General features: G+C 38.9%; 1 protein-coding gene and 1 long non-coding RNA gene across 2 annotated transcripts in view; one reads left to right on the plus strand and one right to left on the minus strand.

Annotated features, from left to right (window-relative positions):
* Positions 1-27922, plus strand: part of LOC125080449 (uncharacterized) — a 203940-nt gene that overhangs the window by 36932 nt on the left and 139086 nt on the right. The gene's annotated exons all lie outside the window — the stretch shown is intronic.
* STEAP4 (STEAP4 metalloreductase) lies at positions 1349-25801 on the minus strand. The gene is made up of 5 exons (XM_047694266.1): positions 25673-25801; positions 7853-8310; positions 6483-7010; positions 4997-5161; positions 1349-3142 (listed from the first exon to the last, which is right to left on the minus strand). The coding sequence occupies exons 2-5, from the start codon at positions 8306-8308 to the stop codon at positions 2858-2860; spliced, it is 1434 nt and encodes a 477-aa protein (XP_047550222.1). The 5' UTR covers positions 8309-8310; positions 25673-25801; the 3' UTR covers positions 1349-2857.

The raw sequence follows: 27922 nt of genomic DNA on the forward strand, positions 1-27922 counted from the left end.
TGACAAAAGCAGTCATCATTTACCATGGGGAGAATATACAAAAATAAAAGTTCTGTGAGCTTAAAAATTTTCCTAGAATACAGTGCAGTTTAGTCTAAGTTTTTTTTTAATAGAGAATAGATTGGACCTGTTAAAAGGAAGTTCACTACCCCAATCTGTTCTAAACTCATTCTTTCCAACCCTAGGTAAACGGGAGGAGTCTGCTGTGTTAGGAAGATCAAGTTGGTTTGATGGTTTGACGAGGAAGGAGCTTGAGAGGGACAAGGAGAAGAAATTGGCTTCTCTGGTCTTCTGGTGGGGCTTGGAGCCCTTGTGGTTGAGACTGAGGTCAGGGTTGCCAAGGCCTTGTTACACTAAAACCACTGGAGGCGTTCTTCAACTTCCATTGAAGAATGTTTGATGGCTTTTATAAACTACCCAGGCAGAACATTTTTACTAGGGTTATAAAGGTAGAGTTTTACTCTAGGTAGGATTTTTTTTTTTTTTTAACCTAAGTGTGGCATTTTCTATTTTAATGATGAACTATGGCCTGGTAAAAACTCATCACCAAAGAGCATGGTTAACCCCAGAGGCTTTCTTTACTTCAACCTGGGTAGTATTTAATTTTGAAGCAACCATTCTCTAGACAACAAGCAGGCTTCAACCCTGGAAGACCTGGCCATTTTGCACAAAATGGAATGGATGAGTAGTAACGTTTTCCCTGTCTTTCCCACTCACGCTCTAGGGTTAGCACCATACAACCCAGCTCTGCTCATGGTTTTCCAGGTTTTTTGTAAGCTTGCGTAGGTGGATCAAGGATAAATTAATGGAGGGTGTGTTCTGTATTCCTTCTCAGTGAACACAAACTGATATAAAAACCAAAATCTGTAAAAGGTATGATGAAACCAACACCCTCGTCCAATGGCAATGAAATCGACGAGGTCAGTTTAGGAATAATTTGGCAATATATATCAAGTGTGATTAAGAGTTTCTTAATTTTGTAATCCCAATTCTTGGCAAGTATTCTAAGGAAATAATTTAAAATATGGAAAATTAATAAGTGCTAAGATATTCTCTGAAATGTTACTTGTTTTAGTAAAAAAAGATATAACCTACATGTTTAATTAGTGCAGTGGTTAAATAAATGCCCATTTGACATAATATATTGCAGCCACTAATAATACATGCATACCATGTAAGAGAACGAAACCACTGATATATTAAGTGAAAAAGGAAGGATGTAAAATTGAATACATAGTGTAGATGAAACTATTATCAAAAAGTTTTGTAGCGGGAGCCTGGGTGGCTCAGTGGGTTAAGCCGCTGCCTTCAGCTCAGGTCGTGATCTCAGGTTCCTGGGATCGAGTCCCACATCGGGCTCTCTGCTCAGCAGGGAGCCTGCTTTCTCCTCTCTCTGACTGTCTCTCTGCCTGCTTGTAATCTCTGTCTGTCAAATAAATAAATAAAATCTTTAAAAAAAAAAAAGTTTTGTAGAGAAATAGCCTGGGTGGTGGGTGATGTTTTCATATATTTTAATCATTTTGCATCATGTAGCATATATGATAATAAAAATTGAAAAAAAAAAAAAGAAAAATAGATGGCCTTTATAGAGTAGGCAGAAAAATGTCAATCCCAAAGGCTTTTGGTTATTTCGGTTTGTGGGAAGAGGGTGCTTGAGGTTCTTCCAGCTCCATGCATGAGCCAGGAAGACTAATCCTGCTGAAGGTCATCTTGGAAATGGCACAGTCAGCACAGGAAAAACAGAGAAAACCACCCTGCATTCCAGCAAAGATTGGAGAAAGAACCAAGTCTCATATTTCAGCTACTGTTCACACCTTTCTACTCTAAGACTTTACATAATTCTCTCATCTATGCCTGGGTCAAACTTACTTTTTCATTATTCACTTAATTTCACTGCTTAAAATTATAATAAGCCCTGAAAAATTACAGCAGCTACTTTTTAAATGCTAGAAATCCATTTCATAGATGATTAGTACTGAACAATATATTTGGAATATGCTATTCAAAAAGCATACCACAATACTGAAATCATACAAAACCTAGTAGAGTGCAACTTTATAAAGTTTATTTAGCTTGCTGTCTAAAATTCTGGCTTATTTCAACTTTCTGTGCAAGGGCTTTTATCAACCCTTCCTTGCTCATTGTACATTGAAAACAACAAGTGGATATCTCTCCATTTGAACTCAATCTTCCCTACACCTATTCCTTGTAGAGGAAGAATCTTATAACAACGGTAATAGATTTGCATGTATTCAGCCCATGGTTACTTTCCATCAATGGTGATATTTTTGTTGTGTTATGAAATAGTTCTCCACAGCACCCATCCGGGTTGGCAAAAGCAAAATCGAAGAGCACTTTTCACTCTAGAATTCGCTATGGCAATACTTAGGATCACCTTCACTTAGAAAGAACAGTAAGAAAAATTCTCATTCCTTTTACTTCATTTGACCTTTTTTTTTTTTTCCAGACATACCTCAGAAAGCCTTTATCAGTGGCCACCATCTTACTGTTTTCCATTTCATTGCACTCAGCCCTTGAACCAGAGAAGGAAGTTGCATATATTTCTCCTGGATTTTGCAAGACATTAGGTCATGCATGTTAAAAAAACAAAACAAAACACTTTAGTGTGAAGCCACAAAGCTCACTGTGACCTCAGCCCACTGCCTCTGGGAAGAAGAGAGGCAGGGACCTACATAGATTCATCACTAACCTCGAGATTAAATGGTGTTCTAGCCCTGTCTGTCAATTTCTCAAAGTCAGGCAACAGTTCTTCTCTGTTAACAAACTTCAAACCATGGTGGGAGAAAAATGCTTTCTTAACTGTGCCCATTACATAGTCTTCTTTAAATATACAATACTAGAGTTGAGAGTCCAGGCAAATTGAACTTTGCTTTAAATATTGTCCATTTGATGTTGGTTTTGAGGTTCTCTCCCAGCCCTGGCGGATTCGTGTGAGGGTCTTGTCTATACACGGCAGGATGAGGATGAACTTGATCACCAGCACGGTGCAGGGAATGATGAGTGCTATCACGTAGGCTGAAGGAAGATACCATCTAAGACTCGAAGGACTGAGGAATTTCTTCCCGCCGTACACCATGGTGTGGGCTGTGCACAAGATCAGGGTCAGATAACCCAGTTTGGACTATATAAGCAAGAAAAAGATATACATACATCAACACTGTACTTATATTTTATTTTATTTTATTTTTAAATTTTATTTATTTATTTGTCAGAGAGAGAGAGAGAGAGAGAGAGAGTGAGCACAGGCAGACAGAGTGGTAGAGGGAGAAGCAGGCTCCCTGCGGAGCAAGGAGCCTGATGTGGGACTCGATCCCAGGACCCTGGGATCATGACCTGAGCCGAAGGCAGCCGCTTAACCAACTGAGCCACCCAGGCGTCCCAACACTGTACTTATATTTTAAAGTGAAACACTCTAAGCCAATGAAGGATATTCATTACCAACCACAAATGTTTGACATCTGAAATATTTAGAACACTCTGCTAAGTACTGGAGAAAGCATTAACCCTCCTTTGGGATGATAAATATTGCATTAAAAAAAAGAAGATTGTGCTTACTAATGATATGGTGGTTTCATCCTTCAAAAAGTTTTTAGAAGGATGTATAGTTGTCATACAACATCGTCTTAGTTTCAGGTATACAACATCTTGATTTGGCAGTTCTATACATTTTGTACTGCTCCCCACGATAAGTGTAGGCACAAGCTGTCACCATACAATGTTATTACAATACTATTGACTATATTTCCTGTGCTGTACTTTAATTCCCAGGATGGGCAATATAGGTGAAGGGGATTAAGTTGGTTTCATCTTAACCTGGCTGGGGATGGGAAAGTTTGCTAAGTGTAACCTCTTCTCAGTTAGAATAAATAATATACCTTGATTTCTTCCCCAATGGTAAAACTCTTTCCTTGATCAACTTTTCTGGAGGCCAGAGATGAATAAGTTACAGTATGTCCTCAAGAAGTACCACATTAGTTTATGTTACTGACTAAAAGCAGATGCTAGCTAATTTCTATTACAATAAAGAACAATTAGCAAATTCACTTTTATTTGCTTGTTTTGGCCTAAATTCTAAAGCTCAATGTTTATTTCTGTCTTAATGCCTTGACTAAAGGTGTTAACATGAGAAAATGTTGACTGCATTTGTTCTCTGGGAGAAACTGCGAGACTTTTGAAATTCAAATAGTTTTATAAAATTCAAATCTAATTTCAGTTACTAATGGTCTTTTCTATTATTATTCTGGTTCACAACAAGCATGCATCAGAATAATCTGGAAGGCTTGTTAAAACACAGTGTTGGGCCACACCTGCAGTGTTTCTGATTCATTAGGTCTGGGTGGAGCCTGGGGACTTGTGTCTCTAATAAGATCCCAGATGATGGTGAGGTTCTAGGCACCACACTTGGAGTATTACTGGTCTATAAGAATGATAACTAAGTGCCTTTAGTGAGGTATCTGGTGGGATACGTGGGAAACAACAATTTTTCTCCTTACAGACCAGCACTGGGTCTGGTATGATTACAGTCTAACATAGCTTGCTTTGATGGTTTTAAATTTGAGTTTAATATATGCCCTTTTGTATCAATATGTATCAGTACAGATGTTAAGGTTGATTTTCAGAAGTAGAAATTTTGTCTTTGGGTTTCTCTTCACATTGCATCTAGCACATTCCTTCATACAAAGTTTAATAGTGTTGGTATTTTTCACTCTCTCCTCTGACCTGTGGCTCTGGGAGTAGGCAGTGATCTTGGCATGTGATGCCCAGCTAGGAAACAAAACTATTATGGTATGCCTTTTGGTACCAGAGTTTAGCACTTTCTCACTTGAATTTGGTTCAATTGCTATTTTTGTGACATTGCTAGGGAAGTGAAGGAGCAAAATGAAAATTTATGCATAGTAAGAGAGAAAAATGAAAATATTTGTAAAGTCAGAATTATTTTGCAATATAAAGGAGATTCAATATTAGAAGTCCTTACCTGGACAAATCGGAATTCTCTCCAGTTGACCATGTTGCTAACTGATGGCAAGGAAGTGATTCCCAAAAGTACAAACAGGAAAAATCCAAGGATTCCCAAAGCTATGTACGAATCATTAAGCCAGGCAGTAGTGGTGCTAAATGGATCGTCTGTCTTGGCTAGTGCCTAAGAAAAATTAAAAGCAATTTTTAAAAATTAAATTTTTTTACAAACTGCCCAAACTTTTAAGGGGACTGGAAAATACTTCTGCATGGTGTATTGGCTCCCGATGAACTGTATGTATTTCTTAATAATCACTTAAAAATAGCTGTAGAGAAAAATACACTTGGAAATGATATTTCTTGGTAGAAATAGTAATTGGTTCTGCTGGGACTTTATTATAATAGTTGACTCTAGGAGTTGTGTAGAAAGTTTTAATTGACCCTATAAATTCTAAAACAAAGTAAACATTTACTTAAACCTTCTTTACCATATGGTTTCTCGTTCCCCAAGCAAAACTCGTTGTTCTCAAATGATTGTATCAGGACTCTGTTTTTCTGCTTTATATGCTGATTATTCACACATACAAAGTTTGGGTTCTTTCATGTTTATTTTTGTCGTAATACAGCATCAAGTCTGTCACACCACAGACTGAGAAAAATCAGGCCCTTAAAATGGGACTCCTACCCAAGAACTTCCCATGTATTTGTGAGGGAAATAATGTAGAGAATTCCACGGAAGTACCATCAATGAGTTATCGACTCATAAACTTTGAAAATGCAGTAAGATTGATCAAAACCAATTATTTCCAAACTAGAATGGATGGGTAGCACTTCCTCTGGGACTACTTTAAAACTCTCTGAGCTGATTCTCTCTGCATTTTTGACTATGCAGAAAATAGTATTTGACATTTGCTCAGAATTGTTTAGTTTTCTGGTTATTGAGGATGGCTCTCTGCAAGTCAAACATTAATGAAGTTATAAGTACCCTTTTGTGAATTTGTTTACCTTTCTGTGACACAGGTTTGAACAGCCCCTTTACTTAGAAGGTAGTTGGTGTTGACTTCCAAAAGCAAGCAGCATACATAAAAATAGAAGCTTGAAAACACATTGGTTTATGTTTATTGACTGCACCCCCTCCCCAAGGAATTCAAGTAGGTGTTATTAGGTTTCCTGAGCCCCCAAATCTGTCAGTTTGCCCGTAGCCCTATGAGTCCTGGGAATACACATCTGGATCCAAGTGAACCTGGAAATCTAACTTTCATTCTCAATAATTGTATAATGTCTCAACTGCATTCATTAAAAAAAAAAAAAAATCAAAAACCAAAAGCCAAACCAAACCAACAACAACAAAAGAGAAGATAACCAAAACCTGACAGGAGCTCTAGTACTTTAAAAAATAAAGATGCTTAGGAGAGCAATTTTCTATAATTGTGAAATGGAATATGATGTAGCAAGACTTCTCTTTGATTTAAGGAACTGGAGAATACAAATGAGTAAAGATTTACCTGGGTAATAGTTCTGTTTTTCAGTGTCCATCGTACATAATAACGAATAGGAATCACAAGTGTGTAGAGGACATGAAGGAAGGCAAATCCCAGTGCCACCAAGCCAAGCTGCTTTCTGCAAAGCATCCAGTGGTCAAGCCAGTCTGGGAATCGGTGGTATTTTGTCCCTCGGTACAGTTGCAGAATGGCAGCAATAATACCAGGGAGGTAAACCAAGGCAAGCAATGTAAGTGCTGCTATCGGAAAGATACGATTTGGAATGGAAATAGCCAAGCGAAATGTGCTGTCTTTCTTGCCATTAGCATAAGGGTAGAGTATGTCTCTTATAACGCAGTAGAAAAAGAAGAAGACACACAGAATAGCAGACAAACAGAAGGGGAGCTTCCACATTGGAAATAGTTGCAGGGGGTAGTTTTCAATTTCTTTGGCTGCCATGAGAGATCCTTGATCCAGTGGAGTAAGTCCAAGAGTACGAGCAACATCCATCACTCTTTGCTTGGCTTTGCTGTCATTTCCGCAGACAAACACCTGGGTTAAGAATAATCAATTAATAAATAATTAAATAATACTTACTCTTTACTTTGGGCATTACTTTGAAAGTCTATGTAAGCACCATGCAGAACAAGAAAACAAGAACATGCCTTTCAGACAAGGGCGTGGAAGCAGTATGTTTTAAACTTGCACAAATGTGCTGGATGGTTAAGTACCAGGGTTCAAGTTGAGAGTGGTTCTAAGCATATCACACTGATACCATAGGACTTGGTTCTCCACAGGGTGAATGGTTTTTCTTCTGTATTCGTGGGTGCTACAACACTTATGGATTATGTTTAATCTCAGTGAATAAATGGAACCAGTTTCATACAGTGTAATAGGAATGGAAAGGTTATCCATCAATAGTCTGTTATTTTTTAGTACGTACATGGAACCTGACACCATTGGGTTCCATCAAACTAAAAACTGAGAGTGCTGACAATGAGAAATAAATCACAGCATCGACTACTTTACTTGGTTAAACCCAAGAAAATTATCTGCAGCACATATTAGCAAATGGAAATGTTTAGTTGGTGTTTTATTTTGGAATTCTGTTTTGGCATCTTTGAGGTAAGTGCGCATTAAAACATTTGCTTTTTTTTTTTAAGATTTTATACGTTTATCTGAGAGAGAGACAGAGAGAGTGAGAGAGAGCATGAGTGGTGGGGAGAGGGAGAAGCAGGCTCTCCGCTAAGCAGGGAGCCCAATGGTGGGCTCAGTCCCAGGATCCTGAGATCATGACCTGAGCCAAAGGCAGAGGCTTAACTGACTGAGCCACCCAGGCACCCCAAAACCTTCACCTTTTAAAGATTGAGTGTAAATTAATAATTTAATCTTACCTGCCGATTTGCATCCAGTGCTCCAGACTGGAGAGCCCAGGCTGAGATGGTATTAAATGCTTTTACTACGTGGGCTCCAGGCAGCAACTGAGCGACATACTCTGCATTGGATTCTGGGTACTGATCAATTTTGAGGTTGTTGCTGATGTCAACCAATATTTTTCCTTTGAGTACCTCAGTTAGTTCCTTGAGAAAATCGTAATGCTCTCTGTGGACTGCTAAGATTATGATGTCTGATTTCTGGGCTGCTTCTAAGTAGCTCAGGACCTCTGCACCGTTGGGCAGCAAACTGGACTTCTGTGGGTTTCTACTTCCAAAAACAATAGAATAATCACACTGGAGCATTCTGAGTGCCAGTGATCTTCCAAAATCTCCAGTTCCAAAAATACATACAGTATCTTGCTTTTCTGAAGAATTCATAGTAGAAGGAAATGCACCTGTAGAAGTCTTTTCCATAACTGAAAGATAATAACAGAAATAGCCAACAATATAGGAATGCTCAACATGGAAAAATAATTGTCATATATATTCTCATATGTGTCTGATTGAAAAAAATCACTAGTCAAAAACTTCTTCTGTTGGATAAAGAGATGCAGTGAAAAATCAGGACACTTGTTGGTGGATGCTTTAAACTACGGATATGTGTTGCAATGATACCAACTTTGCCCAACACCTAACAGTTCCAAGTGTTCTCAGAGCAAACTCTAGCAAAGAATGCACTAGTAAGGAAACTGTAGAGCAATTTCTTTATGTTTCATGATACAAAAAATCCTAAATAAAACATCAGCAAACAGAATCCAGCAGCTTGTTAAAAGAAAATGGACGTTGATCAAATGGGGATTATTCTAGGAATGTAAAGATGAGTTCTGTAAACTCAGTATTAGAAAATCTATTCATATAACTTACCATATTAGAAGATTTAAGGAGAAAAATACAGTCATATTTGTGGATGCTAGATGGGCAGATGTTAAAATTTGACATTTATTTTTGACTCATAGTTAAAAAAAAAAAAGGAGCAGACAGGTATTTCCTTAACATACAAAGTATCTCTCTCAACCTAAAATCTAGAATCTAACTTAAAAGAGAATTACCAAAAAAAAAAAAAAAAAAAAAAAAAAAAAAAAAAAAAAAAAGAATTCTAGAAACCTCCCAATAAAGCCATAAACCAGATGGGCCATAAGCCAGACAAATGTATCTGCTTTGACCACTTTAGTTTATTGTTTGGAAATTCTAGCTAACACAACTAGACCACAGAAAAAAATCTGAGGTATAGAAATTCAAAAGGGGTTGTGGATGATGAAACTGTAGTCTCAGAGAACTTGCGAAAGTCAACTGAAGAAGTACCACACATATAAAATCAATCCAGGATCTTGTTTAGGAACCCAATTAATATCAATATTCTTCACATACTAAAAAAATTAGTTTGCAAATGGACCCTACTTAAAGCTGTAGCAGAATAGGGAAAATATTTAGGAATAAATGTAGCAAGATGACAAGACAGGGACAAGATCTAGATGAAGAAAAATATAAAATTCCCTTAAGACCCAGAGAAGGTTTATGTACATCTAAAGGTACAGCATGTTCTTGGATGGGCTGGTCAACTTTATGCTGCTCTCAGTTTTCCCTAATTTAATTTCTAAATTCTGAAAAACAAAGTAATGAATAGAGGGCTAGTTCTATTGAATATTTAAATATTATAAAGCTAAGGGGCACCTGGGTGACTCAGTGGGTTAAGCCTCTGCCTTCGGCTCAGGTCATGATCTCAGGGTCTTGGGATGGAGCACCACATCAGGCTTTCTGCTCGGCCGGGAGCCTGCTTCCCACTCTCCCTCTGCCTGCCTCTCTGCCTTCTTGTGATCTCTTTGTCAAATAAATAAACTCTTTAAAAAATAAATACTATAAAGCTAAAATAATGAAGTAATATGGCAGTGTCACAGGAATAGAAAATGTTCAGTGAAATAGTAAAAAGTACAGAAATTGACCTCTGCATATATGATAAAAATGTCATCTCAAGTCAGTGAGAAGAAAGTTATTCAGGAGCAAATATTGGGACAACTAAATAGCCAATTGGGAGAAAAAGTTGAATCTACATGTCATACTCCTCTTCAAAGTAAATTTAAAATATATTAAAGATTTAAATTATGTGTGTGTGTGTATGTATGTATGTATGTATGTATCTACTTATGTATCTTTTTTTTAAGATTTTATTTGTTTATTTGATAAAGACACAGTGAGAAAGGGAATATAAGCAGAGGGAGTGGGAGAGGGAGAAGCAGGCTCCCCAGCAAGCAGGGAGCCCGATGTGGGACTCGATCCCAGGACCCTGGGATCATGACCTGAGCTGAAGGCAGACGCTTAATGACTGAGCCACCCAGGTGCCCCTGTATCTATCTTAAGTAGAACTATAATAAAACTAGAAGGAACTATGGAGAATTATTTTGTAACTTTAGAGGGAAAAGGCCCTTTTCTATACCACAAATCCCTGAAATCGGTAAAGAATAAAGGGATAAACAAAAACACAAAATATCTCCCTCAACCTGGAATCTAGTCTCTAAATTAAAAGTAAAAATTGTTATATATATTACATAAAACTGTGATTTCATAAAAATGAATAATACCTACAAAGCAGAAACCACTGTAAGCAAAGTCAGAAAATCATCAACAAAGAACAAAAAATATTTTTAACTCCTACAAATTAAAAAAAAAATCGCCCAATAGAAAATTGTGAAAAGGATATAAATTGATTTTCATCCTAAGGTGATATAATATAGTAAAAAAAATCTTAGACTTACCCAAAATAAAAGAAATGCAAATTAAAACTAAACTGAAATATGGTTATAAAGCATGTGAGTTACCTTTTAAAAGTTTTGAAATTTAAAGACAAACGAAATAAAAATTCTCAAATTCCTAATGTCCAAAAATATAGTTTAGGTTATTCTGAAGAACATTATTTTTTTCTTTCAGTAATGAATTTTTCTCAAAAAATTATTTATTTTAAATAACATTTACCTTTTAGAGTAAATTTTCAGTTAACCTTTTCCTTTCTTTCTTTCTTTTCTTTTTTTGGTCTCTTTTGTTCAGTAGTGTATCCCCAGTGCTAACAAGAGCACTGACTATGATGGACGGGGCACTCCTTGACAAAATTTGTTGAGTGATATTAGAAAGGTAGAATGGAGGTGTTGGAAGGAGCTCTTTGCTCTGTGTGCCAGGCACAGTGGAGGACACATAATGAAGAGAAGGGTGAGTGATTAAAGTGTAACCACTGGGAAGAATAAGGGAGAAGGAAAGAAGTTGGAAGGATGTTGTAAAGACATTGCTTCTATCACCCAAATGGCTTTAAAGAAACCATCAATGAATTTGCTGTGAAATTTAAACCAGATGTAGTCACTATTCAGTTCTTACATGGTGGATTTCATGCCAATTGTAGAGCACAGGAAGCTCACACCTTTTTAATGGGATTTCAGAAATTTGCCCTTTCCATTGTAGCCTTTGGAAAATACCTATATTCTTACCTGAGCTTATCGAAAGGTATACCTGTATCATAAGCAGACCATTTAGAGCTTTGTAGGTAGTGAGAAGTCATGGAAGAAATGGACAGGAAATATAAGACTACCCTGTACTTCCACTGAAACTCTTCAAATAATTGATTGAATCACCACAGCTGAGTCATTTGTAGAACTAGCTGGTGACTGACAGCCTGCACTGAGTCAGAGAAGGGCATGAGCAAGGTGGAGGAATGCCTAAAGAGGACACCGGGCCTCTCCTATGGAAACATAGCTGGGTCTTTCCGAAATTCTCTGTAGCATCTGCCAATGCAAACTACTTTAACAATTTATGATATAAGTCACTACTTTTTTTTTTTTTTTAAAGATTTTATTTATTTATTTGACAGAGAGAAATCACAAGTAAGCAGAGAGGCAGGCAGAGAGAGAGGAGGAAGCAGGCTCCCTGCTGAGCAGAAAGCCCGATGTGGGGCTCGAACCCAGGACCTGGGATCATGACCTGAGCCGAAGGCAGCGGCTTAACCCACTGAGCCACCCAGGCGCCCCATAAGTCACTACTTTTGTAATATAAGCTGCTAATCAGTTCATACCTACTTGTTAAAACTCAAATTCTCAAACTGGTGAATGATGGCTTCATTATTATGAATGTGTTCAAAGAATGTCGGTTGGCTGGCTATCACCTCACTTTTTATCCAGCATTTTCCCCTCAGATATTATTTTTCTCTCTCTTATACTCAGACGGACATTTGCAAGTAAAATACAGATTTGATAAAGTTACCAGTGTCCTTTAATGGGATGGATGCTATCTTTATTGACATATTCTCACTTGGATCACCTTAATTGTTGCAAACAGAGAGTTAGTCCAGACTCTACTTTGACAATTTGGCCACTACCTTAATTTATTCTGACCCGTCATAAACTTTTTTTTTTAATGGAGATGTTAACTAAACAGCACTGTTTTTTTTTTGTTTTTTGTTTTTTGTTTTTTTTGTTCCAACTCCTGCTGGCACTATCAGTGTGGGTAAGTTGCTCAAACTCTTGATGTCTCAGTTTCATCATACTTTGAAGACATTGTGAGGATTAAATGAATTAATGTATCTTTTTTTTTTCTTTTGGCGGGGAGTGGGGAGAGAGATCATGGGGTGGGAGGGCGAGGAGAGAATCCCAAGCAGGCACCCCTTCCAGCGTGAAGCCCCATGAGGGGCTTGATCTCACAACCCTGAGATTATGACCTGAGCCAAAATCAGAGAGTCAGATGCTTAACCAACTGAGCCACCCAGGTGCCCCATGAATTAATGTATCTTAAAGCATTTCTTGAGACATAGTAAGTACTTAGTAAATGGGCTGTCATTAATAGATTATTCAAATAATCTAGTGATTTTCTAATTTTTCAATCTATTGATTACCTAATTAATATAACCTTTATATAAATTTTATAAATTAAGGGTAAATTATGCTTCTATAACTGAATATTAGAAATAGATAAAATTTATCTGAAATAGCATTCAATAATTCTTAAGAAGTTTCTGCTTTCCCCACTTATTTCTTACAAATGAAACCCTATAAGAAAAGACTCTAGAACATATGAGTTTATCAAAACACAGATGTATAAACAGCTCAAGTGTGAATTTCTCTCATTTGTAATTCTTACTTATTTTAATTTTTCCCTCTTAAAATGCAGCTTGGCAATCCAGTGTAACACACTTGGGCTGTTATACCAATCACTGAAATTATTTTCAATTTCTTAAACTTTCACAGACTTCACTGGGCAAATTGTAGGTACAAAGACAGTAAGGAAATATTAAAATATCACTGATTGACTTAGAAAGAAATAGAGTCATTCCATTGGGCAATTAGTCCTTATCAAGGTGTTGAAGTTCTAAGGTTTATAATTGTGTTGGCGACACCTTGAGGAGTTCTTCAAATCCTCCGCGTTCTATTTCTGGTCATTGGACAGTAATGGAGATCTGCTGAACTTCCATTGCCTAACAAAGGTCCACTTTGGGGACCCACATCTTGTATTTCTGGATTCTTGTCCTGAGGCTCCTCTGATACCCGTACCTGCTTAGCATTCAGACATGTATGACCCGTGGGGCCACCACAGACCAATGGAGAATGGGACTCCATGAAAAAACAGGTGCTTACACTTTCATCATCTGGCACTCAGTTCTGACACATTTTATAAAGCTCCTCAGAAAGCCCCAGTGGAATAGAGCACCACTCCTCTATAGGGGTGGCCGACTTAATATTCTCTCCTGTGACCTTTCTTATGATCCTAGTTTATGCCCCTTGCCTCTCACTCCTGCTCCTTGGAATCACTTCCCTGGTAAACCATTTGCATTGCAAACCACTGTCACCAGCTCTGCTTGCAAATCAACCCAGGACAAGAACAACATTTTTGTTGTTGCTATTATTATTATTGTTATTTTTGTGTGTGGAAAAAGAAAAATGATCAGACCTCAGTTCCCATAACTGGGATGATGAAATAACATGTAAAAAATAAAAAAGTTGGTAATTCTTTGGAAGAGTTTCATTCTGAACTCTCGGAAAAAATTCTAATAATAGGAGTTCATAAAAATGAGATGTATGCATAATCTAAACCACAAGGGAGATCAAGTTGAGGGTTCGTCTTACAGTAAGTACTATGTAAATAAGGAAGTTACGCCTATTTCAGGCTATTTGTAATTCAAAATAGCTCCCATGTGTAAACATGGATTTATGGAAGTAGTGTAAGATTTCTTATGCAATGACTTAAAAAAAGTTTCCTAATCCTATTTTACTCTTAGATGTAGGAAGAAGGAATAAAGAAAATAAGAAAGGTGGTACACAGGAAGCAGAGTTACTAAGGGAAAGGGGGTTCAGATAGTTAAAACATAGCAGGGCAATTTCTTTTTCCTTCTGCTCTTTACAGACCTCAGTTCTGTAACAGGAAACATAACAAGAGTACCTCTGGACTGGAAAATCTCCAGGACCAATTTTGCGTCTCCTAGAGAGGCTGGTGGAGACGGGGGCCAATATAGGTAAAGTGATTACACCTGGTGTTCATATAGTTTAAGAGACTGATAACCAACAACACAGATGCAAAGATGGCAAAGATGACTTTGAAGTAGAGAAGCGTGTGTGTTTGTGTGTGTGTGTGCATGCATGCACGTGAGTACATGGCATAGGGGGGAATCAGGTGTGGGTCATGTAGATCCCACCCCCCCTCCGTCTGCAGATCCCACCCCAGGCCTAGGGAACCTGAGGCGGCATTCTTCTGGGACATTTCAATGAAGCATCCCATGAGGATGTTAGCACTTGTCTGGCTTTTGCGGTTTACTTCTGTCACTTCCCAGAAGTCAGAGATTAGAGAGGGTCCCAATTTAAGAGAGTTCCAGCATATGAGAAATGTGGAAATGTCCAAACAAGAAAACAAAAATCGCATATTTTAAATGTTTATACTTAATAAATCAGTGCTACTAACAAAAGACTCATTTTATTTGAAATAATTATAGATTCACAGGAAGTCTTAGAGATAGTACCAGAGGTTCCTGCGAATCCTTCATTTGCTCTAATGGTTACATTGTACAAAGCTATAGAGCAAAGTCAGAACTGGGAGACTGACATTGGTGTAACGTGTGCGGATCATTCTATGTCATTTTATCCCAAAGATAGGTTCGTGGATCCACTGGGGGCAATCAGGATGCAGAACTCTTCGGTACCACTCCATCTCTGTTCTCCTAACCCCTGGAAACTATCCATCTGTTGTCTAAATCTTTAATTTTGTCATTTGGGGAATGTTTTATAAATAAAATCACACAACATGTGACCTTTTCACAAAAATGTCTTTTTTTTTCACTTCCCATAATGCCCTCGAGATCCCTCCAAGCAGGTAAACCTATCAGTTGGTGCCTTTTTCTTGTCGAGTAGTGGTCCACTTGTATTGGCTCCTTCATTTGCTTCTTTTTTATCTATATGCCCTGTTTGGTGAAAAGTCATCTTGTCTTGGCCATTTTCTAGTTGGATTTTTGTTTTTTCACTGTTGAATTTTTATATATTCTAGATATGAGGTCTTTGTCAGATGCATGGTCTTCAAATACTTCCTCTAGCTATGTAGCTTGTATTTTCATCATCCTAACAGGGTTGCTGACAGAGCAGAAGTGTTTAATTTTGGTTAAATTTAACATATTGCCTTTTCTGTTTTATGTATTGTGCTTTTATTTCATATCTAGGAATTCCTCACCTAGGCTTTAGTCCTGAATATTTTCTCCTCAAATCTTGATAGTTTTATATTTTACATTTAAATCCATTATCTATTTTGAGTTAATTTTTGTATAAATTCTGAGGTTTAAGCCAAGTTCATTTTTTTCCCTATGAATATCTAATTACTTCCCTATCAGTTGTTTAAAAGACCATCCTTCTTTCATTGAATTGCTTTTGTACCTTTTTCAAAAATCAGTTGCCGTACACATGTGGCTCTATTTCTGGGTTCTCTATTCTGTTCCATTGATCAATGTGTCTACCCTCTGCCAACGCTACGCAGTTTTGATGACTTAAAATTAGGTAGACTGATTCTTCCCACTTTATTATTTTTTCATTTTTCAGAATTATTTCAGAAATTCTAGTTCCTTTGCCTTCCCATAGAAGTTTTAGGATAATCTTGTCCATAGCTATAAAAAATTGTTTATTTTAAATGCTTATACTTAACAAATCAATGATTTTTGGCTTATTCCAAAAATACAATGCAGCCTACTTGGTTTGTTTAGGAGATAATCACAATCTTTATTATGATATTAATTCATGTCAAAGCATAGTAGCAGTGTACAGTTATCTGATAAATAGATACAAATCTAAAGTTGTATAATGGACTTCTTTTCATCCTAAGCAGTATATTTCTGTATATGCATAGCCCTCATTTGGAGAATACATCAAAATAAAATTTTAAAATCCGTTGTGTATCAGCAGCAAGAGAGCAAATTGACCTTTCTCCCTTCTCTTTGCCCTGGAAGAGATCCTATTCATCATTCCTCTTAGTAAGAAGAACAGGAATCAACAACCCAACCATGCCACTTCTGAACAGTGGACATTTTCTTATCTTTTTTTTTTTTGAAAATGGGCCTTTTGTTTCCCCTAATGTTTTCAGAGTGAAGGGGAAAATATGTAAATACTTATGAATATAAGACCACTTGTAAAAATGGGAAGAGGAAAGAAAATCACCCCTCCCTCTCAGGTGCAGATAGACCTGAAAGGAAAAATCAACCTCCATGAATCCTCTTATGTTTTTTATTCTGAGAAATTTATAGAAAATAAATTAAGGTAAATTCTTTTATACAAAGATTCAAACTTAGTTTACATAGTTTTATATTGTTTTTCAGTTTACCCAATTTTACATTTTTAGACAAACTAAAAATGCAAAAAAAAAACTTTCTCTAAAATGGTTTGGAGATAATCATGAAAAGGATTATAAAGATAAAACTATCATCACAATGCACAATTGTGGGTAACAGAAATAGTGTGCTGGGAACCATAAAGACTATAAGTAGGCAAAGAAGAAACTCTTTATAGAATTTGGTTTGGATGGGAATGCAGGGAGAGGGGTTATGATGGTGGTACAGACAGTGAGATGTCTCCCTGGCACTCTTTCCAGACTTTTGTTCAACCATCAAAGCAACTTCTTAGAATCACTAAGGTTTATAAGATGCAAATACCACCACCAAGGGTTATGCTAGAAACCAGTGCTTCTCTATCCTGGTGCATGTTAGAATCACAAAGAGAACTTTTATAAAATGCAGATGACCAAACTCTTGGACACTCTCAATCAACTGGTCTAGGGTAGAGCAGAGGCATTTTTTCCTCCAAAATAGCTCCCCCAGATAATTCTACTCTTGAGCCAAAATTGTGAACCATTGCCCATTTGTTAGCTTTCAGTTAATGGCCTGCTACAGTGGTTCTCTTCCCTGGTCACACATTAAAATCAGCTAGGTAGATATTTAATGCTAGGGCCTTGCCCCCTGAGATTCTGAATCAATTGGTCTGAGGTAGAGCCCAGACATCTGTATTCTAAAAACCAACCAATCAAAGAAAACAAACAAACAAGAACAACAAAAAACCCCAACCCAAACAAGCAATCAATTCTAAGGAGCACCCAGGACTGAGAACCACTGCAAATGAAAAAAAGATAAGGCTATCTTTTTTGGAGAGGGATGGTAGGGAAGGAAAAGTCAGAGAGAAAGCAGGGTGTTGATGAGGTTGTAAGCGGTTGCAGGAACATTTCACCTGCTTTACCACAACTTTTTCCACAAAATAGTCATTGGCTGAGCCTGAGAGGCAAGAATTCCTATTTTTATGAAAACCAGAGGGGAGAATGAGTGTGTAGTCCCCACAGGAAAGAGAATCGAGGGAGTCAGTCTCAGGGCTTTGTGTCAGACTGCAGGAAGGCTTTGCTCTGTAACTGTCTCAAGGAAACCCTGACAAGTTGTTCTCCATGAGACACAAAGTCCTTTGGGTCAAATCCCCCCACCGATGTCCTAGAGTACTCCTGAATACTGATTCTCACATAGGGCCACACACTCCCTCCCTTATTATTTGGATGAAATCACTATTAAAGATAGTCCCCACTTAAGAATTCACTTTGAATCCTGAAATGATTGTTCATCCAAGATGTTGGATTCTTCCACAAGTAGTGCCCCCACTGGACTCATACACTTCCACTGGGGTCGTAGCACACAAATCCAGTGATCTGTCTTGGCTCCTTCCGGAGAGTTAGAGTATAAATAACGCTTTTAAACTCTGTAAGATATGACATGATTTTTCATTTTAATTTGAGACCTGTAAATAGGGACTTTTTTTTTAACTTCTTCCTTCTGTTTTATTATTCCTTCTGAATTTCGACCTGAAAGCCCTACATGACTTGACAACATATCTGTAATGAGCTGAAGCCCATCCATCAAGTATTTCCTTTCATCTCAAGGCATAGGGGCAGGAGGGAGTTCTGCAACGGTGCCAGTCTTTGTGTGATTAAAACATTTGTTTTAATATATGTCCCAGGGACAAATGGAAAGCAAAAAAATAGTTTTAAAAATTTAAAAGCTTCCACTAACACATGAACTCATCCAATTTATTCGCTGAGCTATTTCTGTATTTAGTGAGATCAAGGTTCTTCAGGGAAAGCAAGCATATTCACATTTAAGCCGATATCCTTTTCTGACAAGTATATATTACTGCAGCAAAACCAGAAGACTTTGACCTAAAAAGACCTCTGATTGCAGTTTATGAAAAATGTAACATATCTACGATCAATGGATTTTTCTACTAATTGTTTGACATTTAGTTTTCAGTGTCTATATGTTATTTGAAAATATAATAGTGTATTTCTTATTTTAGCCTCTATATTAGAAATACCTCACTTAGTAATAGTCACAGACTAACATATCTAGCATCTAATGCATTTAATCTAAATAACCAACTACAGGTTGGTTACTGAAAATCTGATAAATTATTTCAGTTATTTTGTAAGAAAATGTTATTTATCTCATAGTAACCAAGTTTACTGATGTTTTGCTTTTATGCTAGCCAGTAGAATAATACAAAAGGAAACAGTAATCTTAACTTGTATGGTTTGATCAAGTCACAAGAGCATAACTAAATCTAACCTTCACATTTATGTTCTTATGGGTAAATATACTTCCTCAGGAATTGCTAGTAACTAGAACCAGCTATGGCCTGTGCCATAACTATGATTCTGTTAGTAACATTTTACTACCACCCAATGAATTACCAAGACAGCAAGGAGATGCAGAACTCTGTTATCTATTTTAATTGTACTTTAAAAGAAAAATTATTTATTTTTAAGTTCTTCGTGAAATTCTAGTTCATCCAGAAATCTTATTAATACATGTTTCTGCATTTAGATCTCAGCGCATCTGTTGGGATAAATGAAGACTCTATTCTGATTCCCTGGCCAAGAATTTTATCATGTAGGTTCATTATCCTCTGACTAGGATAGTTAGTTCATTTGATTAAAGCCTGGGGTTCGTGATGACAAGGTCAGGAATTCAGTCTTGTCTGGGTTAATTTGCCTTGACCTCTATTTACCTTCTAAATGCCAAACAACTTCTTAGGAATCTGTAGTTCACCAAAGATTCAGCATCAGGACAGAACCTGGACTGCCACCAACAGAAAAACAGCTCTGTCTCTCTGATTATGTGACATTTGGCTCATACAGGCTACATGAGCATTTGCTTATTGGATACTTTGGTGATTGCAACAACCCACTTAGTATTCAGTGTCAGTTAGTGGGTTTTGCTTTTTCTAGGACTACTATGGCCAGAGACATTTAGCAAGAGATTTGATCATTTCCATTTTTTTTTGTATTGAAAATTTTATTGATTTATATGCAAGAGTAAGAGAGAGAGCATGCCAGAGAGACCACCAGAAGTGGGGAGGGGCAGAGAGAGAAGGAGACACAGACTCCCCACCGAGCAGGGAGCCCTACTTGGGGCTCGATCCCAGGACCTGGAGATGGTGACCTGAGCTGAAGGCAGAGTTAACCCACTGAGCTACTCAGGTGCCCTTGATCATTTCAATTTTGAATGAACATTGTTTCAGTAAATTTCCTATGAATAGTCATTTATCTTCGTATTGAGGCCACTAAAAATTATCTGAATATACTTATCTGAATTGCCAAATTAGTTTTGGGGTAGAGGAGTTTCGCTTTGGATCTGATCCCACTCCGAAGTCCCTGCTGATGAAACTCCATTCTGCTTTACATTATCTATCTTCTTATCATTTGTTAGAAATTTCCTGGGGCTGGGGCACCTGGGTGACTCAGTTGGGTGAGTGTCCAACTTTTGGTTTCCCCCTGGGTCCTGATCTCAGGGTCATGAGATCGAGCCTGCCCACTCCCCTGCCCCTGCCCCCCTCAGGCTGTGTGCTCAGCATTGAGTCTGCTTGAGATTCTCTCCCTCTCCCTCTGCTCCCCACCAGCTCTCGAGTGCAGGTATTTTCTCTCTCTCAAACACATAAATAAATCTGGAAAAAAGAAAAAGAAAGAAAGAAAGAAAAAATCTCCTGGGAGTGATTTACACATTCTTAGGAATATAGTCTCCATCTTTGGGGTATCATTTTCTTTTATTTCTAAGCTGGCTCTCAGAGGCAAGGACTCCTCAGTGGCCATAGTGCCTCTGATGTTTGCCAAGACCCATCAGCTTGAGCTTCAGGGCAGGATCTGGCCTTGCAGACTTTCCTTGGCTTACCCCAGGGGACAAAGTGCTCTTGAAACTCCTTCCCCCTTCCTTGTGTTATACTCTAATATACAAGCTTGAGAGCTGTGCTAGTTTAAAATATTTCTTTAATGAGATAGCACCTTTTTAAAATTCCTTGGTTTTCAATCTCAGCTCTTTTCAATGGAATGGGTGGAGACTGGCTTGCCAGGTGAGGTCTTGAAAACAGCCATGGTGGGAGTTTCCACACCACGGGAATCAGCAAATGCTATAAATCAGGACTTTTTTTTTTTTTTCCCCTTAGAGAGTCCTTTACCAGCACTCCACTGGCTTTTCCCCTCCCTCTTATCCCCTCTCCTCAAGAATGGCATGTGACCGGGGAAATTGGAAAATAATTTGGCTGATAGGATGATGCACTTTTCCAGTCCTGTCTGCAATTTAGCCCTAAATCTCTTTCCTTAGGGGCCTCCCTTCTCAGAAAGCTCCTAGGCTGTAATGAAAACAGGGTCCATGTTGGCTCCCTCTTACCCCAGCAAAGGATCCACACCCTCTCTGCCCCACATATGGAATGAACACAGTGCTGGCTGTGAATCTGATCCTTCTAGACTCCTGCTTCCGTCGGAGAGACAGAAACAGGAACATCTTTGTGAATTCCATCCCCAAACACATACATTCCCATTTTCCAGATATGCCTCAAGAATGCACACTTGGGGATCACAATTTGGGAAAACTAGAGGCAACTGGCACCTTTCATCATTAACTGAATTGAACCATTTGCCAACCTGTGAACTGCTTTCACCTCAACATCCTTCCCTTTCCTATTAAGAAATAACTGGGAGCATAATCCATTTTTTTTTTTTTTGTATAAGAATGACTTGGTTCTTTTGAACTGTTCAGTAGGCTTTGTATCTTATGCCATGCTTTCAGGTATTAAAGAAGGGTTAACATGTTTTACTTAAGTTAAACTAATTAAAACCGTTAAGAATTCAATATTCCAATTTTCATGACCTCAGTTAAATGCTGTAATCATATTATATCACTCCTTAAAATGAATTAGACTCTAAAGTATTATAGTTACAATTTTTTTTAATGAAACTTACCCAGTATAGCAACATAATAAGGTCACTAAAACTAAGGTTAATGAGAAGAAACACTAAGGTTCCTGCCAATTTCTTCTTTCTTTTAAAAAATAGTAATTCCCACTCTTTGTTTTATATGTACTGTACAGCACACAGCAAGCTCACGCTTCTCCTCAAATGGCAAGCAGTTGAACTCTGGACACTTTGACCTTAGGTAGTACAGCGCAGGGGGCATCCGGGCTCATAACCTGCTACATCCATGAGGGTTCATGTATTCCAAACTTCAGAATCAGTTTGATCAATATCTTGGTGGGGTTTCATGTTTTCAGTAAACTTTGTGAACAGACTGTCTGTGCCAGGCACCGTGCTGGGCTCCAGTCTTGGGGAGGATGTAGACCCAGAATCAAACTGCTATAATGTGACGTGTAAGGAAGGACCCAAGCACAGGAAGGTGCACAGTGGACCCCATGTTAAAGAATGGGAACTAATGTACCTGGGAAACAGGACAAGAAAGTATACTAAAGTCTGTGCAAAATGGCTTCAGCCACTATTTAACTTGGGTTCAAAGCTGTTTCCACACTCTGTAAAAAGAGCAGGTCAAGGTGAAACATGCAGAATCAGCATGGACTGTTAACTGCCATCTTGGATTCCCAGCATTAGTGCCAACATCACTGGAGACCTGACTGGAACCCCCTGCGATTTTTCTCCCTTCAGTATTTGGCGCTCAGGCAAAAGAGACTACCTAGTTTGTGTTCTAATAACCTATGAAATGTGATATGCAGTGACATTGCTACCTCTTAGTTTCTTTCTTTTTTTTTTAATTATAATTCCTAACTTTTCAAAATTACCCTTTGCCACATTTTTTTTTTCCTTTTAAGTTGAAAAGTGGACTTTACTTCAGCCTGGCATTAGGATGGTTCATACAATCTACATTAAAAAGAAACATATTTCTCTCAAAATAAGTTTGTAGAAATATGTGACTGTCAAAGTACAACGTGGTAAGAATCTCACACGTGGTGTAATAAACTCTTATGGGAGTTTATTGTGGAGAAGCATTTGGATCAGTGTGTCAATGTCCTGCCTAGTTAGAGTGGAAATACTTCTGGTAGAGTAGTGCATTTTTTTTTTTTTTTTGCAGTGATATATTTCTGAAAGATGATCTTCAGACAGTACACCCAATCTTTGTTCTCTTTTCCTTAATGATTTTGGAAGAACAAATTGTTTAGGTATATAGGCCAAATATGTTTTCTTATCATGCATTTTTTTTAAGATTTTATTTATTTGAGACAGAGCATGAGAGAGAAGGTCAGAGGGAGAAGCAGATTCCCCCTGGAACTGGGAGCCCGATGTGGGACTCCATCCCTGGACTCTGGGATAATGACCTGAGCTGAAGGCATTCAATGACCAACTGAGCTACCCAGGCACCCCATCATGCATTGTTTTGAGCGTTAATTATCCTTACTTGGCTTTATTCCTTCCAGAAGTGATTTCTTGTCAACAAAAGAACAAGTGCTAATTCCGAACATTTCGGAAATGTCCTAAAAGTCATTCAAAATCTCTTGAGTAGGTTTAACACATCATGCAGAACTGTTCAGAAAGTCTTAATCATTAACTATTGACTCATATTCTTTGGATTTACAAAGAACAGAGTCAAAGAGGTGACTTCAGAGCTCTTGTCTTTGTAAAGTCTAATTTCTGTCATTTCTTGAGGAACTGTAACTTCAAAAAAACCCACTCCCCCAGACAACTACATAATTCATAGCCTGTGTAGAGTCTCACAGTAAGAATTACAGGTAGATGTGGTGCAGGCACATAGCGAATGACCACCTTCTTGGGGGACAACCCAGAGGAAACGAGGTACAAGATACCCTAGCAAGTCTTCAAGTTTGAAAGGTGATTAGGTACATAAATTTGACAGTGGCTTAAGTCTTCTTAAGATTTTAGTCTTCTTAAGATTTTAAAAGGAAATGATTTTTAAATAGCAGTTGACAAAAGATCCGAATGACTTACAAAGAAGACCAGATGGTGAGGATCATGAAACATTGGATGGTGTTTCTGTGGGAGACTGCAGAATCAGCTACTTGGGAGATTTTAAAAGGAGAATTTATGTCCTTTTAATAATGGCATTAACAATGGTAGAGTGACTAAGGGTGGGCCTTCAGGAGACAGGGAAGAGCAAAGTGACTGCCCAGCATTGCTTCAATTAAAATTCTCTGACATATGGATCTATTTTTCTTAAAACTGCGCAGAACAAGGCTCAAGGCCCAGGGTTTTCAATTTATTAACAGGCTTATAAAAATGTATTTCGCTACTTCTAACACCAGTTAGCAAGCTTAAGCCAGGCACAAGTCAGGAAATTATTCTCAAGTTAGGGGTTAGGTCTTATACACATTAGTTTCTGAACCTGAAGTTTCTATATGAACTTCAATAGGACCATAAATGTTGCCGATGGAGAAAGAGCTATGACCCAATTTCTCTGTACACATGTACCATTTACTTTACAACCTCGAAGCCTGATAACTAGGGGAAAGCTTCATCCCGTTTTCTGGGTTGGCAATGTTTGCCATGCAGGTAGGATACACACAGGTGGAATTTCATTCTGTGCTAAATCACAGCATTCTGAAAAACTCGGGGCCTTGCAAAAGGCCATATCTCAAAAAAGTTACTGCTTCAAATAAATGTGCCATTTTATAAAATTACACCTACTGTATCAGAAAAAATGTTCTTTCATGTGAGTGACATTTATATGACTGCCATTTATAGGGAATAGGACATTCTCACATAGCATGGCAGAAGAATGGTTTTCAAAGCTGAGAGTAGGGGCGCCCGGGTGGCTCAGTCGTTAAGCATCTGCCTTTGGCTCAGGTCATGATCCCAGCGTTGTGGGATCCAGCCCTGCATGGGGCTCACTGCTTGGCGCCTGCTTCTCCCTCTCCCACTCCCCCTGCTTGTGTTCCTCTCTCGCCTGTCTCTCTCTGCCAAATAAATAAATAAAACCCTAAAAAAAGAAAGAAAGAAAGAAAGAAAGAAAGAAAGCAAGCTGAGCGTGTTCTCTGAATGATAAATGTGGCAGACGTCTAAGATACTTGTGTGCGAAGAGATGCTCCACAACTGGGTACTATCCCCGTAAAAACGAAGCTCGCATTATTATGAAGAAAGCAATCACTTGGTTATACTTATTGCATTAACGAGATTTTCAGTATGTTTCAAACCAGCAAGCATCTTTGGTCATGGATTTTCACCTTGTTAGATTTAGAGCGTGGGACTGCATGGATCATCTGGTCCAACAGCCTTTTGTTTTACGAACGTGGAAACGGAGGCAGAGGTGGTGAACTGCTAGTTAGACTTAGGAATAGACTTCTTCGAGTTCCCTCCCCTACTCTCCATCCAATTCACATTCATTACAGTCATCTTTTTAAAAAAAAAAATCCTTAATTACCACCGGGGGGAGGGGGGGAACTACCTTCTAGCTGCTTCTGGACAAACAAGGGAAACCAGGCTGTATTTATTCTTCACAATAAATTACTTTCAAACGATATTTCTCTGGAAAATCAATCGATAAATTTCAGAAGGAGATTTTTAAGTCAAGATCAAGGACGGAAGTGTTGCAGATCTCAGGACAAATTTCAGCTCTTGGTGAAGATCTGAGACTGCGGAGATTGCCAAAACCACATTCTTCCAGGCTCCCTTCTGGGTGAGTGCCACAAGATTGCTCTTGTCGAGAAGTAAGGCACAGAGAGGAATACAAACCCTAAGCCTTCCACCTTCGGGTGTCTCTGCACCTTCGGGTAGAGATGAGCGAGAGAACTCCAGGAAGCTAGGTGCTGCATTGCTTAACTCATCGCGCGATACCCTTGGATGGCCTTTCCTGGAGAGGGGCGCGGGGGGCGGGGCAGGGAGTTTGCCAGCACCTCCTTCCCGCTGCGAACTGGCGAGGGAGTGAGGTCCTGGAAGCTGGGGCTCGAGCTGGGCTGAAGCAGAGCAGGGAGAGGGGCAGCGTGGCGAAAGGTACGAGGCAATAGCGGCGACGGGACCCACCTGCTGGGAAGTGCTTGAGAGGCGAGGCGGCCAGGGTCACGCGCAGCTGCGGCTCAGCTCAGAGCTGCGGGTGGCGCCTCTCGCAGCTATAAGAGGTCGGAGAGAGCGGAGGGAGGGCCCGCTAGATTTCGCAAGATAAGGGGTGAAGAAAGCGTTTCCAGGAAGAGTTCAAAGTGGGAATCCCGGGCAACTGGAAGAACTAGAATTTCCGGTGCTCTACCCGCTGCGGTTGCTGCAGATGTTGCTGATGGTGTCAGCCTGCGAGAGTTTTCAAGGGTTTTCCCCAGAGTCCCTGGAAGCTGTGCATCCCAGGCAGATGGAAGCTGAGGCTGAGGCGGATCCCTCTCCTGAAGAAGCCAGACAGCTCTGAGTAACTGCGAAAACACTACCTGCTCTAGGCTTCGAGGCGGTTCTCCCGTTGCCATTTTGTCTCAATTCAGCCATAAGAGGTGACATCTTTCCTCCTCTGTCTGGAAGCCTTGGGTTCTCTTGGGGCCCATAGCGGGGATGATCCTGGATTTGGAGGTTTTAATTTAGGTAGTTTAAATGGTTCAAAAGAAACAAGCCAAATGAAAGAGAGGGATGATGATGCACATACCTTATTGTTGATATACATCTATATAATATCGAATATACTTAATAGTACATATTGCATAATTTTATATATATGCAATTGGATTGATATGTCTTTTTTGTAGGAGGAACTCAAAAGCTATAGCCCAGAAGGCTTTAAGATTTAATTCACCATGATAACTGTGGGGCAAAGCACCCCTGCACTCTCAAACTCTGCATTTTAGAACCTAGAGTCCTCCCAATCTGGCTGTTGCTCAGCCATCTGGTCTTAAGTTCCGTGGCCTACTCGCTAATACCCAGATGTTCAGCCACATGGAATCCGGTTCCCAGCACTTTTGAGCCAACCCTTCCTTTGCCTGAATTGCAGCTCTCCCCAGAGTATCTTGTGGTGTTAGCTCAGACCCCACATCTTCCAAGAAGTCTTCTCTGAACCTCTTGTTTCAATTAAACTTTCCTTTCTCCATACAGTGTAGTTGATAATTCCAATACGGCAGTTAGGATGGTTTGACTCTTAAGAGAGTTATTGTGTCTGTATCTCCTCTCCTGAATGGCAAGCTCAGGGGCCCACACTGTATCTTTTCAGCCTGCGAGTCTCCACCAAACCTAGCACAGTGCCTTGCTTATAATAGGCACTCAGGATTTATTGCACTCATTAATAAACTTACTGTCAATTATATTTTGCAAAAGGTTCATCTGATAGTATTCTTTGGATGAGGAAGAACTTGAAGGGGTATTCATTGATGTTATAGCGTCAATTTTCCAAGCTTGAAGACTGAGAGGGTGAGAGAAAGAGTTGCAACTAGGAAAGAAGAAGGCCTCCTTCTTTCTTGGTGTGTCCCTAAGAGGCCTCATGGTTGATCAACAGGGTTTTGGTTACTTGCCCCTGGTCTAACATCTGACTTTAAGCCTTGCGACACAGAAACTTGATTCTTAGCACACTGAACTTGATACTTACAACCAGAATGCTGATCTGTTTGTTGTCAGTGGACTATAAAAGAAATAACTACTGTGAAAATATAGTTGCTGTGGGCATCGAACATTCTAACCATCACATTCTTTCCCTGGAGACACATCCAGAGGAAGCCATTTTATACAGAAGTCTGCTCTATAAAGGGGAAGAGAGTTATCAGATCCCAAGGTTGCTGGCATCTAGCCATCCACACTGACACCACCAGGACCTATCTGTGAGCAGGAGCATGTAGCTGGGTCTGTGGTCTGGGTAACTCTGGTTTCTGGGTGGTGTTTGGATCCATGATGGTTTGACATATGAACAATCATATTCCCAAATGCAGCCTCCAACTAATAACAGAATCATTGTTTTTTACACTTATTTTCGGGTGGGCAAAAAATTCTAAAACCCAATTTTTATGAGAAGCAGATATATTTCAGTTATGTAAGCTCTTTTCTTTGCCAAAGGCAACCAGAGTCCCAGAAAGGGAAGATGAAATTATTGGAATATAAAGGATAGAAGAAATTGTCTTTATTAGTACTAAACTTAAGAGGTGCTTGGCTTATTTATCTTGTGGTTTAAAGATTGGTTTTTCCCTTGGTCCTAAAGGGACACAAAATTCATAACTCTCCTAGTCTTTCCTTGCTGTCGGGAAAATTAAACTTTTAAAGATGTCAGCAACCTGAAGACCCAAGGCTTTGCTGTTGGCAGAATTCATCCTTCTCCTG

The sequence above is a fragment of the Lutra lutra genome, chromosome 11 (genome assembly GCF_902655055.1).
Source record: "Lutra lutra chromosome 11, mLutLut1.2, whole genome shotgun sequence".
Lineage (NCBI taxonomy): Eukaryota > Metazoa > Chordata > Mammalia > Carnivora > Mustelidae > Lutra > Lutra lutra.

What these genes read in the sequence shown, in the direction of transcription:
- STEAP4 (XM_047694266.1), bottom strand. Translation starts at nt 8,308, where the DNA reads ATGGAAAAGACTTCTACAGGTGCATTTCCTTCTACTATGAATTCTTCA. An exon ending in AAAACAGAACTATTACCCAG is followed by an intron (nt 5,162 to 6,482) that starts GTAAATCTTTAC and finishes AATTTTTCTTAG; the next exon opens with GCACTAGCCAAGACAGACGA. An exon ending in GAGAATTCCGATTTGTCCAG is followed by an intron (nt 3,143 to 4,996) that starts GTAAGGACTTCT and finishes TTGCTTATATAG; the next exon opens with TCCAAACTGGGTTATCTGAC.